This window comes from Vipera ursinii, assembly GCF_947247035.1.
Source record: "Vipera ursinii genome assembly, chromosome: 2".
Taxonomy (NCBI): Eukaryota; Metazoa; Chordata; class Lepidosauria; order Squamata; family Viperidae; genus Vipera; species Vipera ursinii.
This window is the reverse complement of record NC_139513.1, coordinates 284,886,637-284,903,802: the sequence shown is the minus strand read 5'-3', so window position 1 is coordinate 284,903,802 and position 17,166 is coordinate 284,886,637. Positions and strand designations below refer to the sequence as shown.

At 46.0% G+C, this 17,166-nt stretch overlaps 1 protein-coding gene across 4 annotated transcripts in view; it reads left to right on the top strand.

Annotated features, from left to right (window-relative positions):
• Positions 1-17,166, top strand: part of CNTFR (ciliary neurotrophic factor receptor) — a gene marked incomplete at its 3' end in the record, with an annotated part of 319,967 nt that overhangs the window by 296,093 nt on the left and 6,708 nt on the right. For all 4 annotated transcript variants that reach the window (XM_083354881.1, XM_083354879.1, XM_083354878.1 and 1 more), the window contains one exon: positions 4,251-4,414. In XM_083354881.1, the coding sequence (XP_083211007.1) occupies positions 4,251-4,414 (164 nt within the window). The remainder of the gene's footprint in view (positions 1-4,250; positions 4,415-17,166) is intronic.

Genomic DNA, 17,166 nt, shown 5'->3' with positions numbered 1-17,166 from the left:
AGGGCTTCAAAGGTGATAGCAGCTTGCAAAGCAAAACTGAATGTTACTGCAGAAGACCCACGTGAACTCTGCACGTGCTTCAGGTCCTCTCTGGCTACTGGCCAAATGGAAGAGGCTCTTTCAGGTAGGGGGGGCACCGAGGCTCACCTAGAAGAGGAAGGGAGGGGTCTTGGGTGCAAATTAAAGACCAAACAATGTCACATTGACTTTTCTGGATTCTAGTCCATGTCATGGTCTATGCAGGTAGTCCTTGACTTATGACCACAACTGAGCCCAAAATTTCTGTCGTTAAGTGAGACACTTGTTAAGTGAGTTTTGCCCCATTTTACGACTTTTCTTGCCACGGTCGTTAAGTGAATCATTGCACTTCTTAAGTTAGTCACACGGTTGTTACGTGAGTCTGGCTTTCCCATGGACTTAGTTTGTCCGAAGGTCAGAAAAGGGGATCACATGACCCCCGGCACTGCGACCATCATAAATATGAGTCAATTGCCAAGTGTATGAATTTTGAACTTATGACCTTAGGGATGCTGCAACGGTTTTAAGTCTGAAAAACGGTCAGAAGTGATGATGTAACTTCGAACGGTCACCAATGAACTGTTGTAAGTAGAGGACTAATTTGTAATCTGTGAGATGTTGACCAATAAGGACTTGGTTTTCAAGATGGGCTACTCCAGGGAGAAGCAGCAGCCCTTTCGTACAAATTCCTAGGAGAGGGAGTTTTGCAGTCCGTTGTCATCAACAAACAAGGGAGAGTTTGAAATTGGGGTGGGAGGGCAGCGTGCCTGACGCCCACGCCTGCTTGTGTTCTCACACGCACAACAGGCAAGCAGGATTGTCAAAGGACCCGGGGGCTCTAAATGGAACAATTTCTATGGCATTTGACACTCCCTCTTTCATATTTTCCTGAAAAAATAAAAATCTTTCTCTGATGCTAAAGGGCTCTCCACATTTGACCCAAATAACATCTCTGAGAAGAAACACCCCCTCTGGAAATGATGGGGGGGGTTTCCAAGGGGGGGGCAGCGTTTGGGCAAAGGAAGGCCGGGAAAGTTGCCTTCTCATTGTTTGGAGCTTCACCATAGCAGTCAGCACGTAATAAATAAAAGCCATAATACAGTAATATAAATAAAAATACAAGAGTGTTTGTTGAATAAGAGGGGAAGATATAGAGATAGATAGACAGGCAGATGATATTAGACAGGCAGGCAGGAGATATTAGATAAGAGAGAGAGAGATAGGCAGGTAGGTAGATAGACAGACAGATGATATTAAGATAGATAGATAGATAGATAGATAGATAGATAGATAGATAGATAGATAGATAGATAGATGATATTAGATAGATGAGAAAGATAGGTAGGTAGATAGGCAGATGATATTAGATGATAGATAGATAGATAGATAGATAGATAGATAGATAGATAGATAGATAGATAGATAGATAGATGATATTAGATAGATGAGAAAGATAGATAGGTAGATAGGCAGATGATGTTAGATAGATGATAGATAGATGATAGATAGATAGATAGATAGATAGATAGATAGATAGATAGATAGATAGATAGATAGATAGATAGATGATATTAGATAGATGAGAAAGATAGATAGGTAGATAGGCAGATGATGTTAGATAGATAGATAGATAGATAGATAGATAGATAGATAGATAGATAGATAGATAGATAGATAGATAGATGATATTAGATAGATGAGAAAGATAGGTAGGTAGATAGGCAGATGATATTAGATGATAGATAGATGATAGATAGATAGATAGATAGATAGATAGATAGATAGATAGATAGATAGATAGATGATATTAGATAGATGAGAAAGATAGATAGGTAGATAGGCAGATGATGTTAGATAGATGATAGATAGATGATAGATGATAGATAGATAGATAGATAGATAGATAGATAGATAGATAGATAGATGATATTAGATAGATGAGAAAGATAGGTAGGTAGATAGGCAGATGATATTAGATGATAGATAGATAGATAGATAGATAGATAGATAGATAGATAGATAGATAGATAGATAGATAGATAGATAGATAGATAGATGATATTAGATAGATGAGAAAGATAGATAGGTAGATAGGCAGATGATGTTAGATAGATGATAGATAGATGATAGATAGATAGATAGATAGATAGATAGATAGATAGATAGATAGATAGATAGATAGATAGATAGATGATAGATGATATTAGATAGATGAGAAAGAGATAGATGTGAGCCGTCATACATACCTGCACACACATTTTCAGGTGTTGCAACTAGTTGTTATTAAAGATAAAAAGATACCTTTCAATCTTTGTGAGTAATTCAACAACAAACATTTTATCCCTTTATATTCTACATGGCAAAAATTAAGAAAGGAACAGAGTGAGAGCCAATTTTTTAAATGTTTTTGTTTATTTACTAAATTTATATTAGTGACTCTGGGAGGCTTACAAAACAATAAAATTCCTGAAACCTTTTAGGTTTTGGTTTCCCCCCCCCCAAAACAAACCATTTTATATCTTCCTAACGATTGCAGGAGGAGTACGACTTTCACATTTCAGTTTAACCCAACCTGTAAACGAAATTCCACACTCCGAGCCAGCTTTGTTCCAGATGGTTGAATCCTTTCAAGGCACCTACCAACAAAACTCTTCATTGCCGTCTTTGTATTTTTGCTGGTTTCTGCTCAGCTGGGCAGCTTCAGTATAAATGCAAGGAGACCGTAATGCATTTATATAGAGCTCCTTCTTTCTCCCTGCCAAAGCTTAATTGGCCTCTGGGCCGGGCCCTGTTCAGTCTGCACAGCCACAAAGAGAGTCTGGATTTCTGCAACACCCTCAACTTGATGGACCCAAAAAACGGAGAGGAGAGAATTTTTGTAGCTCAGAATAACAGAGTAAAAACAAAGTGGGAAGGGTCCTTGGAGGTCTTCTCTAGTCCAGACCCCTGCTCAAGCAGAATACCATTTCAGTCAGGTAGTTGTCCAATCTCTTCTGGAAAACCTCCAGTGTTGGAACACCCACAACTTCTGGAGGCAGGTTGTTCCACTGATTAATTGTTCTAACTGTCAGGAAATTTCTCCTTAGTTCCAGGTTGCTTGTCTCCTGGATTACTTTCCATCTGTTGCTTCTTGTTCTGCCTTCTGGTGCTTTGTAGCAGGGGTCCCCCAGGACCAGGCTGTGGCCCATTCAGAACTGGGCCACGGATGCAGCAGGCAAGCACACAAACACAGGAAGCGCCACTTGCCCCTGTGTGAGTGGCAGGCACGCACACCCGCCACTTGTGCAAATGGAGTTGCACGCTCACCCACCGCACAGACGAAACCATCCCCTCTCCCCCCACCCCCACCGCTGGTCCACAAAGCCCCGGAAAGGCTGGGGAGCGCTGCTTTGGAGAACAGATTGACACACACACACCCACTCTTCTCTGAGGCAGCCCCTCAAATTGTTCTGTACCAGCCTGCTACCAGCCCTGCAGAAAAGGCAGGGACAACCCCTTTACAAACGGCAAGAGGCTGGAATAAAGCCTGCCAAATTTATTAACATAAAACAGAGCAAAACAAGACACCAACCATGAAACAGGAGCTATGAAACAGGAACTATTCAAGTGGTTGCCTTCAGCAAACCAGCCCTCCCACACATTCCCCTTTTATACAGTTCAGGGCGTGGCTTCTCTCTGCCTCCTTCCGAGGAGCCCCATTGCCTTCCTCTGTTTATTCCTGATTGACTGCCTCCTGCGTCGGGCGTCCTTGAACAGGGCCAGCTGTGGGTCATCTTCATCCACGCTGTCAGGGTCACACAGCTGGGTCTCCGTCGTGACCAGGTGGGAGGGGCCTGGCTGAGGGCTCTCATCAGCAAGCTCTCCAACCCCCTCAGCAAGCTCTCCAACCCCCTCAGCAAGCTCTTCAACACCCTCCTCCTCTGAGTCGTCCGACCCAACTGCCGAACCCACAGGCTGACCCTGAATCACAACACAAATATTGGAAGACTGCTATCATGTCCCCCCTGCTCCTTCTTTTCACTAGACTAGATATGTCCAATTCCTGCAACCCTTCTTCAGCTAAAGGTTGGACTGTGGAATCCCTCGTGCTCTCTGAGCTTGGTGGGTTGGGGGATTCTGGGACTTGAAGTCCACAGGTCTTCCAGTTGCTAAGGCTGGGCACCTCTGCTCTTAAGTGATGCCCCTGAACCTCTCACCACATTTTTATTCTCCCCTTTCGCTTCCTTGAACAGTGAAACCAGATCCCCCAGAAAACGTGATCGCAAAACCGATCCCCAACAACGCCCGGAGGCTGATGGTGACCTGGCAGTACCCTTCTTCCTGGCCGGATCCAGAGTCCTTCCCTCTCAAATTCTTCTTGAGATACCGACCGCTTATCATTGACCAGTGGCAGCACGTGAGTGTCCCGCCTCTCCCCACCCTCGGCTTTCCTTTTAGGGTGGGGGGCTGCAAAGAGCCAGAGGCTTGGCAGAATGCATGTGGGGGGGCCCCAGCACTTTGCTTGCACCCTGGGGCATCTTGGTGGGTATTCAACAGTGGTGACGGGGAGGGGGGGCTTCCTACCGATTGAAACGCTTTTAAAAAGAGCATCCAGGTTCGTCTGGCTGGCACAAACAGGTGGTCCTCGACTTACAGCCATTCATTTAGTGACCGTTTGAAGTTACAACGGCGCTAAAAAAAAGGGACTTAGGGCCATTTTTTGCACTTGCAGAACCTCCACGGTCACATGATATAAGTTCAGGCAGCTTGGCAACTGACTTGTATTGGTAACGATTGCATTGTCCCGGGGTCACATGATCCTGTTTTGCTACCTTCTGAAAAGCAAAGGGGAAGCCGAATTCGCTGAACAACCGTGTGATTCGCTTAACAACTGCAGTGGTTCACTTAACAACTGGGGCAAGAAAGGTCGTAAAACAGAGCAAAACTCATTTAACAGCCATTCAAGCTTAGCAATGGAAATATGGGGGCATATTAGTGGCATGTGTTAAGAAGGAAGTTAGGGGCATCAAGCGGGTACTTCTTGTGCTTTGGTCTCTGTGTTGTGATTCAGGGTCAGCCTGTGGGTTCGGCAGTTGGGTCGGACGACTCAGAGGAGGAGGGGGGTGTTGAAGACCTTGCTGAGGGGGTTGAAGATCTTGCTGATGATAGCCCCCAGCCAGGCCCCTCCCACTTGGTCACCACGGAGACCCAGCTGTGTGAGCCTGACAGCGTGGATGAAGATGACCCACAGCTGGCCCTGTTCAAGGACGCCCGACGCAGGAGGCAGTCAATTAGGAGTAAACAGAGGAAGGCAATGGGGCTTCTCGGAAGGAGGCAGAGAGAAGCCACGCCCTGAACTGTATATAAGGGGAATGTGTGGGGAGGGCTGGTTTGCTGAAGGCAACCGCTGGGATAGTTCGTGTTTCTTAAAGCTCCTGTTTCTTGGTTCGTGTCTTGTTTGTTTTTGTAGTAATAAATTTGGCAGGTGTAATTCCAGCCTCTTGCCATTTGTAAAGGGGTTGCCTTTTCTGCAGGGCCAGTAGCAGGCTGGTACAGAACACTCTGGGCTCCAGAGGGGTGTGTGTGGGGGGGTGGATGTCTGTGTCTGTCTGTGTGTCTGTGGGTGTGGGTGTCTGTGTGTCTGGCTGAGGAATTCTGGGAGTTGAAGTCCATGAGTCATAAAAGGGCCGAGTTTGAAGACCCCTGGTCTAAAGGGAGGCAACTGATCAGCTGTTTGCAAGGAGTATAAATCCTGCCATTCCCCACCACCCAGTCAAAGCTGAAAAAGCTTCTTGGATGAGAAGCGAAAGGTCTTCATAGAAAGAACAAGAAAAGCACTTGCGGGACAACCATGACCTGGGATGGCTGAGAATCTCCATTGACAAATGGAAGGAATGTTGTCGATACCACATGCATCACAGCATCATCCCCAAATGATGCAACAGGTGAAAAGTGCAACATTCCTTCCCTTTGCCCGACCCTGTTATGTCCTGACCCACAGGTTCGGTTCAGTTTGTAAACAGTCTCCTCCCACCAATCAGCAGAGAAGAAGGTCAGGAGCCATGGAAGGGGGGGGGAGTGAGGCTGATTTAAGCAGCCCCTCTCATCTGGCCACAACTGCTCACATTTTGCAAAGTTGCAACTGGGCCATGGGGATCTTTGGGGTTTCTCAGGGCAGGTGTCTTAGTGACTTGCTTTCTAGCCTTCCCCACCCGGCCCCCACTTCAGAACCGCCGCCTGCATCGGGAACAGACGTGGAAGTGGGGCCCTCCGTCCCCAGCCCCCGACTTAGGGGGCAGGGAAGCAGTGGCAGGGACCCCCCGCCCCCCCCGGGGGGCAGTTCACTGGGACTGAGGAGCAGGGAAAGGACCCAGGTTGAAGGGCGGGCGCGGGATGGGGCAAGCAGCCTCCCCTGGACCGGACCGGGTGGGCCACGTCCCCCTTCTCCGGACGGAGTCCACACCCCACACCCCCAACCCACAGAGAGCCTTGGTGGAGCAGTGGGCTAATGCCTCCTTAAGTAACACCAGCTGCCTGCAATTAGTGCAGGTTCGCATCCCACCAGGCTCAAGGTTGACTCAGCCTTCCATCCTTCCGAGGTAGGTAAAATGAGGACCCAGATTGTTGGGGGCAATTAAGCTGACTTTGTAATAATGCCGCTTGGGGTGTGTGTGTGTGAAAGCCCTAATAAGCAGGCATATACATAGAATGAAGGCTACTGCTAAGCTTGTAAGCCGTCCTGAGTCTTCGGAGAAGGGCGGGATATAAATGGAATTAAAATAAAAAAATAAAATAAAAGTTGCGCCTGGATGCCCCCCACCCGCCTGTCCTTCCCTCTCCCGGGGCTCTCCCGGGTCTGATTCAGCTTCTCTCTGCCTTCAGAGTAAGGCTGTTTGCAAAGGAAGGGGGGGCTAAAAAGCTACACACACACACACACACACACTGCATCTCTCCACCCCACCCCACCCCTCCATTGCATCTCTTCGCCAAGCCCGGCGTCCTCCTTCCGAGCCGGCGGCGGCTCCAGGCGGGATGAAGGTACAGGTTGCAGCCCCGCCGCTTCGGACGCTACTCAGCCGCTGCCCCCCCCCCCCCCCCCGCTTCCTCCTCCTCCGCCGCCGCCGCAGCCTCGGCTTGAACCGGTCTTTCCCGTAAGCGAAAAGCCCTTTCGATTGCTGGGGGGGTGGGGTGGGGGTGGAGATCCTCCTTTCTCTGCAATTTGCTTCCCCTTCCCCCCCCCCCGCTCCACTTAGAGATGTGAATGAATAGCTGCGCTACAGGTTCGGTAATTCCCAGCTCTGGACAGGGGGGTCACTCGGGGCGGAAGACCGAGAGCTTTTCCCCGGATGAGAGATCAAACCTCAACTTTGGACGGGGGGGGGAGAGACAGGTGCCCCACGTCCAAACTAGAGAGGAGAAGGTTTAAGCAATTCGGTATTTTGCCCTAGCCTTGGATGTTCACACCGCGTTAATCAGTCCCTGCTAAAAAAAATCCCTCTTTGCTAAGAACTTGGGGTGGGGGGCGGTGGGGGGCAGTCTAGGACCTTCACCCTCAAGTGACTGGTGCATTAAGATGACCCCTCCGCTCCAGAGAGAAAACAGTGTTTGTATACATGCACAAAGGGGGAGGGCAAAACTCAGCCTGGGAGTCTCCTGTCTCTCTCTTTGTGTGTGTGTGAGAGAGAGGGGGGGGAGGGAAGGAAGGAAGGAAGGAAGGAAGGAAGGAAGGAAGGAAGGAAGGAAGGAAGGAAGGAAGGAAGGAAGGAAGGAAGGAAGGAAGGAAGGAAGGAAGGATTCTTCTGACAGAAGGGAGGGATGGAAGGAGGAAAGAAAGAAAGAAAGAAAGAAAGAAAGAAAGAAAGAAAGAAAGAAAGAAAGAAAGAAAGAAAGGAAGGAAGGAAGGAAGGAAGGAAGGAAGGAAGGAAGAAAGAAAGAAAGAAAGAAAGAAAGAAAGAAAGAAAGAAAGAAAGAAAGAAAGAAAGAAAGAAAGAAAGAAAGAAAAGCTGGACACATCTGGAATGGTAGAGGTGTCCAGCTTGAGCAAGCAGTTGGACCAGAAACATATCAAGCAACTAACTTAGAAGTAAAGAGAAATTTTCTGACAGGGAGAACAGTGGAGCAAATTGCCTCTGGATGTTGTGACTGTTCCAACACTAGAGGTTTTTAAGAAGAGGTTGGACAGTCATTTGTCCGAAATGGGTCTCTTATTCAAGCAGGGATTGGACTAGAAGACCTTCAAGGTCCCTTCCAATTCTCTTATTTTGTTAATCTATCCATTAATCAGCGGATTAATTAGTAGAACCATTTGCCTTCAGAAGTTCTGGGTGCTCCAACACTGGAGATTTTCAAGAAGAGATTGGACAGCCATTTGTCCAAAATGGCATAGGATGCATCGTGCCAAAACCGTGCCCGCCCCATTGCCAGCAACGGGGAAAAAAGCCGCGATAAAAAATACAAACAATCATAGTCTACCTTATGCAAACAACAATAAACTATTAAATCTATCGCACTTTAACTCTTATAAACTAACTACAAGCAATATAAATATCACATCAATACTTATTCAAATGCTAGGTGAAACTTTTTAGTCCCATATTTATTCTGGATATAATCAATCCATCTTCTCCACTCCACAATATATCTCTGTTGCGAATGGTCTTTCAAGTACGCTGAAATCTTTGCCATTTCCGCCAGGTTGGAAACTTTTAAAGTCCATTCTTCTATTTTTTGTATTTTTATACCCTGTATTGAGCTCTGGGAAGTCAGGGAGGGGGGGAGGGGGAGGGGAGGGAGGTGTTGGGGAGGGTTGGGGAGAGGGGAGGGGGTGGGGAGGGGTTTTGCTTTGTTAAAAATGTATTGTAAAATTTTTCAATAAAAAAAAGAAAAAAGCCGCGATACGTCGTAACACGTCACGTGACCTTGCGAGTTTGACGCCCTTAGTATAGGGTTTCCTGCCTGAGCAGGGAGTTGGACTAGAGCAGGGGTTCCCAACTAAGGGTGCGAGACAATATTCCAGGGGGTGTGAAAACTTGGGTTTTCAAAATTGCAGTGTATATGCATAATTCGTTGCCGTTATTTCAAACTTTTGTAAGGGGTGCGAGAATATATCAGAAGCGTTCTAGGGGTGGGGGGTACAGAAAAGGTTGGGAGCTGCTGGACTAGAAGACCTCAAAGTTCCCTTCCAAGTCAGTTATTCTGTACACTAAGGCAGAGGTCCCCAACTTTTTGGGCCCCAGGAACCGGTCCCGTGGAGAGAGGTTTTTCCACGGACTGAAGGGGGTGTAGTTTCTCATGCTATCGGCATCCCAGACTTCGCTTCTTTCTGCGGACCAGTTGCTGACATGCCACGGCCCAGGACCGGTCCACGGACCGGGGGTTGGGGACCCCTGCACTAAAGCATCAGCCAACCAAGCCCAATTAGTTGGCACCTTTCTCAAACGGAATCCACATCGCTTCCGTTCCATAGAACAATCGAATGCACCCAATTTGTGCATCGGGTGGATGATGGAGTCCCCGCCCCATACCACCTTCCATGCCAAGGCAGAACTTCTTAAGAGCCCCCAACCCATGGGGGCATTCGACACCCAGACAGGTAGGCTGGGTCTCGGCTTCCGTGAGGAAGATTGCTCATCCTTTGCTTCTGCCTCAAAATTTTCCTTCTCCCCCCCCCCCCACAGACTTTCCTGTTCTGTCTCCTCAAACACCCGCCATTAAATATTTAGGGCACCTTTTCTTTTTTCCCTGGCTTTTAACTTTGTAATTCAAGCCAGATTGCCCTGGCTTCCTCCTCCTCCTGCTTCACCATCAGCTCTCCTAATGCACTCAGATGTTGGGTTTAATGGATTACCTAGGATGCAACTGGATACCTTTGACTAATGGATCACTAATAGCCTGTTTCTATTTTGCAGGCTCCTTTGGTTAACTCAACCCCCATCCACCCACCCACCCACCCAGTGCCCACCTCCCATCTTTGCATCCTGGGCTCTCACAGGTGTTGCCAATCATGCAGCCTTCCAGCCCTCCCCCCAGGAGCCCCTCTCACCTGCCACTGCCCAGGAAGAACAGAGCCCAACATTTCTGTGGCTAAGCAAGACAACGATAAAGCGAGCTTATCGGCCCCTTTTACGAGCTTTCTTGCCAGAGTTGTTAAGTGAACCACTGCAGTTGTTACGTGAATCTGGCTTCCCCCTTGACTTTGCTGGTCAGAAGGTCGCAAAAGAGGATCAGGTGACCCAGGGGCACTGAAAACCATCATAAACACGAGTCAATTGCCAAGCCTCTGAGTTTTGAACATGTGACCATGGGGGTTGCTGTAACAGCTAAGATAAGATAACCTTTATTTGTCTTTTTTTTTTACTGTGGGCACAACGGCACACATCAGAAATGAAATTTAGCTGCCCGCTCTCAAAGTGGAACACATACATGACAGACACCTAACCATACTATATACATATATGTATAGACCCACACCACTACATATACATAGCAAATAAATATTAAATACTGTCCATCTTGAACATATAACAGAAGGAGGAAGTTTGGGAGTTCACAAATTTAATGCTGTATGGAATGAAAGTATGGTTGAATCTGGTTGTTCTGCTACGGATACCACGAAGCCCCCTCCTCCCAGAAGGTAACAAGGAAAATGGGTTGCATAGAGGATGAGTACTATCCCAGATAATCTTACGGGCCGTGCTCAAACAATGCTTCTGTGCTATGTCCTGGATGGAGGGGAAGGAACTGCCAATGATCTTTTTGGCCATCCTCACCACTCTCTGCACCGCCTTCCTGTCTGAAGCAGTGAGGCTTCCAAATCAGACTGTAATGCTGTATGACGGGATGCTCTCGATCGTTCCCCTATAGTGTGAAAAATGATCATGTCACTTTTTTCAGTGATGTTGTAAGTTTGAACAGTCACTAAATGAACTACGGTAAGTTGAGTACTACCTGTACTTTATTTATTTGGTGAAGTGTGTTTAGACACACAAGGAATTTGTCTCCAGTACAGAAGCACTCAGTGTACTTGCAAAACAATAGAAGAAGAAGAACAGCAACTGTACAGCCAACAAAAGGGAACAGTCAAAAATAATAAATGGGATAAATACTAGTACTGCAGCCACATCCTGTGGGTTAATTAATATCCATACACATTAGGCAAAAAAAAAACCTTAGTTGTAATTGTATTTTGAGTCCTTGGTGCTCTCTGAGCTTGTTTTGTTGCAGACGTTTCATGATCCAAACTAGGTAGCATCACCGGCGCTAGCGAGGTTAGCACTGACTACCAGTAGAACTGATGAAATTCCCTAGTTGGGGTCATGAAACATCAGCAAGAAAGCTCAGAGAGCACCAAGGACCCCTCATTTCAACCCTGAGCTACAAATATTCTCCTTTATTAACACCATTGTATTTTGTCAGTTGCGAGAATTAGGTGTTTAGCAGAGTGATGGTAGAGGGGGGGGAAACACATCCCTGTGTCTAGATTTTGTTGTTTTGGCATGCAGTGCCCTATAGCAGGGGTCCCCAACCCCCAGTCCGTGGACCAGTACTGGGCTGCGGCATGCCAGCAACTGGTCCGCACAAACAAGCAAAGCCCCATCCATGAGATGCAGGCAGCACACAAAACCACGCACTCTCCCGTCCGTGGAAAAACCTCTCTCCACAGAATCGGTCCCTGTTGTCCCAAAGATTGGGGGCCTCTGCCCTATAGCGCCATCCTGAAGGGGGGAGTCGAAACAGTTTGTGTCCATGATGCGAGGGGTCTGCGGGTATTTTCTCAGCCCCACTTCAAGCCCACACAATGTATAGGTCTTCTATCAATGCTGGTTGCAATTATTCTTTCTGCAATCTTAACTACCTACCACCTCTGCACTTGCCGAAGTGGGCTGAAGGACATTCCTCTCATCTTCTTAATATTTTTTTAAAAAAATTCACCCCATTTTTTTTTTTACTCTACGTTCATAATGAGCAATCCTGGCCCCTCCTTATGTTTGTCTTACCGAGTGGGGTCCTCTGCTTATCTTAGACAGTTTTCTGTGTATTTTAGACTGTCAATTTTTTTTTCGTTCCCACCACTCTTACAATAGATTCACTGAACGATATAAACAGATATGTGGGCCGTTTACCTGCTAATCTCACTCTTCAATTCTGAGAGCTTCTTCAGGTTGATTTTTTTGTTTGTTTGTTTGTTTGAGGGGTCCTTGGTGCTCTCTGAACTTGTTTCATTACCCTGACTAGGTAACACCATCAGTGCTAGTGGAGCCTTGGTGGAGCAGTGGGCTAATGCCTCCTTAAGTAACACCAGCTGCCTGCAATTAGTGCAGGTTCACGTCCCACCAGGCTCAAGGTTGACTCAGCCTTCCATCCTTCCGAGGTAGGTAAAATGAGGACCCAGATTGTTGGGGGCAATAAGCTGACTTTGTAATAATGCCGCTTGGGGTGTGTGTGTGAAAGCCCTAATAAGCAGGCATATACATAGAATGAAGGCTACTGCTAAGCACATTGGTTTGTGCTTAAATTGTAAGCCGCCCTGAGTCTTCGGAGAAGGGCGGGATATAAATGGGATTAAAATAAATAAATAAAAATAAAAATGTTACCTAGTTAGGGTAATGAAACGTTTGCAAGGAAACAAACAAGCTCAGAGAGCACCAAGGTCCCCTGATGGGACGGGATGGGATTTTTATAAATGAACTTCAATTTTAATTTGTATTAACTTATGGGCATTGTTTAATCACGTTTTAATAATTTTTAATTTTTGTATCTAGTTTTTATGTATTGCCCTGTTCACCGCCCTGAGTCCTCTGGGAGAAGGGCGGTATATAAATTAAATTAATAAAATAAATAAATAAATAAATTTCAACTCTGAGCTACAAATATTCTCCTCCATTAGTTTGTGTGTGGGGGTTTTTTGGGGGGGGCTCACAGCTCCTTGTTTGTAGGAGTAGTAGGCGCCCCTATTAGTCTCCCTTTATCCCACAGTCTCTCACAACCCAGATCAGACCTACAGTCAACAAAGCCAAAGATGTACATGTACTCGGTCTCTCCGTTACACATCCTCCCTCAGCTATCTGATCTCCTGTCTGTCTCTCGGCCTCTTCGGAGCATATCTTGTTCATCTAGTCTTCCTTTCTCCCTGCAGCCTTCTCTGAAATCTCCGAAGCGGGACATTAACTGCTGCTGCGGGAGGAGCGGGTGCAATGATGGCTAATTTGTGGGTGTCTTGTGTCTCCCTTGTTGGGTGGAGGTCCCTATCCCAATCTTTTCTGAGCTCTAGGGCTAGCTACTGAAAACTGAATATTAAAATATTATTGATTTTTTAAAAAAAACCAAAACTGCAATTAGGCCAACAGGCAATGCAATACCAATTCAATTAGGTGGAGAAGAAATTGGAGTTCTGGCAGACTTTTAGAATCACGAGGCTGGAAGGCAACTTGAAGGTCATCTAGTCCAACCCCCTGCCTAAGGCAGGAATCCTCATACCGTTTCAGACAATATGGCTGTCCAAGTCTCTTATTAACAACCTCCAGTGTTGGAGACCCACGACTTCTGAATGCAAGCTTTTCACTGTCAGGAAGTTTCTCCTTAGTTCCAGGTTGTTTCTCTCCTGGATTAGTTTCCATCCGTTGCTTCTGGTCCTGCCTTCAGGTGCTTTGGAGAAGAGGTGGAACCCCCCCTCCCTCTTCTTTGTGGCAGCCCCAGAGATATTGGAAGAGTGCTATCGTGTCACCCCCTGGTCCTTCTCCTCATTAGGCTACCTAATTCCTGCATATGTTTCAGCCTCTCATAACTTCTGGAGGCAAGTTGTTCTCGCTGTCAGGAAATTCCTCCTGATTTCCAGGCTGGATCTCCCTCTGAGGATCCTCCACCTGTTTCTTTTTGTCCTGCCCTCAGATGCTTTGGTGAGTAAATAGACATCTCCTTCTCTGTGACCTCCAGGTATTGGGAGATGCTATTTTTTATTGAAAAGTTTTACAGTAGATTTTAAAAATAAATTGCCCCCACCTCCCCATAAAACCCACCCTTCCCTCCCTCTCCCCCCCAACTTCCCCCCCTCCCCATAAAACTCACCCTTCCCTTCCTCTTGTACCCCCCCCCCCCCGACTTCCCTGAGCTGAATACAGGGTATTGCATCTAACAAGCTTGAGCTAGCTAGAATATGCTAACTATCTATAAATACACTTTAAATCCTATCGCACTTTAACTCCCGTTAAGCACAACTAAACAATAATACATCTTATTAAATTCTAATACTCATTCATATGCTAAATAAAACTTTTTAGTCCCATATTTATTCAGAGTGTAATCAACCCATCTTCTCCATTCCGAAATGTATCTTTGCTGCGATTAACCTTTCAAATATACTGAAATTTTTACCATTTCTACTAAGTTTGAAACTATTAAAGTCCACTCTTCTATAATAGGCAGATCCTCCTTCTTCCAATATTTATTTATTTTATTTTATTTTATTATTTATTTTAATTCCATTTATATCCCGCCCTTCTCCGAAGACTCAGGGCGGCTTACAAGCTTAGCAGTAGCCTTCATTCTATGTATATGCCTGCTTATTAGGGCTTTCACACACACCCCAAGCGACATTATTACAAAGTCAGCTTATTGCCCCCAACAATCTGGGTCCTCATTTTACCTACCTCGGAAGGATGGAAGGCTGAGTCAACCTTGAGCCTGGTGGGATGAGAACCTGCACTAATTGCAGGCAGCTGGTGTTACTTAAGGAGGCATTAGCCCACTGCTCCACCAAGGCATTATATTATATTACGATAACCAAAGTCTTGCTGCTGCTATTAAATTCTATTCTATAACAATACAATCTGTAATAATGTCCAACAGAAATAACTGCCAAGAAAACCTTATCTTTTTCTTAAATATCTTCTACATATTCCACCAAATTTTAATCCAAAAATCCCTTTGCTCTTATAGGTGCATATATTCCAATTAAAAGTATTTTCTATTAAGCTTTGTCGCCATCTTTTGCAGCTTGAAGCTTTCGGAACATATCTTGCAGATCCGTAAACACCTGCCTCTTTGGTCTGACTCCTCCCACTGGTTCGGTATTAGTAGATTCTTGAGCTGTGATTTTAGAATACTGTTTCTGTTGTTCTTGTGGTCGTTCCTTTCGTCTGGTTGCAGCCCGTGTCATTATTTGATCCTTTGGCTCTTCTAATAGTACCAGGCTCATAAATGCACAGGGAAGAGGTCTATCTATACTGAGGAAATAAAAAATATGTCTTCTCTGGGAGAAACACTGACAGAGGAGGGCAAAATATTAGGTGCATTAAATCATTCCATACTAGATAAATTAAAACCAGACAGCTGGCTGAAAGCACCATCCATGCTTAGATATTGTGGGGATGTGTAGATCTGGAGTCTGGTGGCGCCTTTTTAGACCAACACATGTTATTAAAAGAATATCGGCTTTGGGGAATCCAATCCATGGGCTGCAGCTAAGGAAAGCTGAGGCTTTTTAATAACATATTTTGGGGACCCTTCCTGATATCTGGGTCTTATATAAACCATCCCATAATACCAGTAAGGCAACTGACTCAAAGAAAAGATCATGGTGCTTTATAAAATGGAAAGCAATTGAAAAAGAAGAGAAGATGGTTTGGATATTATCCCTGTTGACATAAGCATGATCTTCCAAGGACTCGAAAAAGCTCTTCATGACAGACAATCCTGTCAAAATAATGTCCGCTGGGTCACGAACACGTGGAAGCAACCGAACGAGTGAAAAACCACAACAACGGAGAGCGTCGGATCTTGTTTGTTGATGTAGCCTTGCCAGCAATTGAACTGTCTCTTCTCCGGCAGATTTCAACCGTTGAGTGCTTGTTTCCTCTCTGCCGGGTGCTTCTCCGTTTGACAGCTGGACTATTGGCTGTCAGGTCTCATTCCTAATATTGTCTCAGCACAGATGCTTCTATCTGATGACCGTCCTCTTTGGAAGGACTTCAGAGGACTTCAGCTACAGGAACCGGGCATGGCCAGTCTAGAGAAAAGAAGGACTAGGGCTGACAGGATAACAGTCTTCCAGTCTCCTAGGGGCTGCCCCAAAGAAGAGGGGGGGTTGACTTATTTTCCAAAGCACCAGAAGGCGAGACAGGAAACAATGGATGGAAACTAATCAAAAGAGAGAACCAACCTAGAATTAAGGAGAAACTTCCTGACAGTGGGAACAATTAATCAGCGGAACAGCTTGCCTCCAGAAATCATAGGCGCTTCCTCACTGGAGGCTTTTAAGAGAAGACTGAAGAGCCATTTGTCTGAAATAGTCTAGGGTCTCCTACTTGAGCAGAGGATTGGACTAGAGCAGGGGTAGGCCACCTTGGCTCTTTTATGACTCGTGGACTTCAACTCCCAGAATTCCTGAGCCAGCATGGCTCAGCTGGGAAACCTCTCCCTTTCCCCTCAGCATGGCTGGCTCAGGAATTCTGGGAGTTGAAGTCCACGAGTCATAAAGCGGCCTAGGCCTAGGCCAGGGGTAGGCAACCTTGGCTTTTTTATGACTCGTGGACTTCAACTCCCAGAATTCCTGAGCCAGCACGGCTCAGCTGGGAAACCTCTCCCTTTCCCCTCAGCATGGCTGGCTCAGGAATTCTGGGAGTTGAAGTCCACGAGTCCTAAAAGAGACGAGGTTGCCTACCCCTGGTCTAGGACACCTTGCCCTGGCCGACATCAGGTAACTGTACTGTTATCTGTCACTATTTCTTTGACCTTATCTTAATTTTTGTCATTCATATTTGAAATTGAAATAAGATCAAAGAAATAGTGGCGGATAACGCACAACTATCTTGCATTGAGTTGTCCACGAGTCATAAAAGAGGCAAGGTTGCCTATCCCTGGACTAGAAGATCTCCAAGGTTCCCTGCCAGCTCTATTCTGATTACAGAATCATAGATAGATAGATAGATAGATAGATAGATAGATAGATAGATAGATAGATAGATAGATAGATAGATAGACAGACAGACAGACAGACAGACAGACAGACAGACAGACAGACAGACAGACAGACAGGCATGTTAGAATGCAGTATTGCAGGCAAACTCTGCCGACTGCCAGCAGTTCAATCCTGACCAGCTCAAGGCTGACTCAGACTTCCGTCCTTCCGAGGTCAGTAAAATGAGGACCTAGATTGTTGGGGGCAAGATGCTG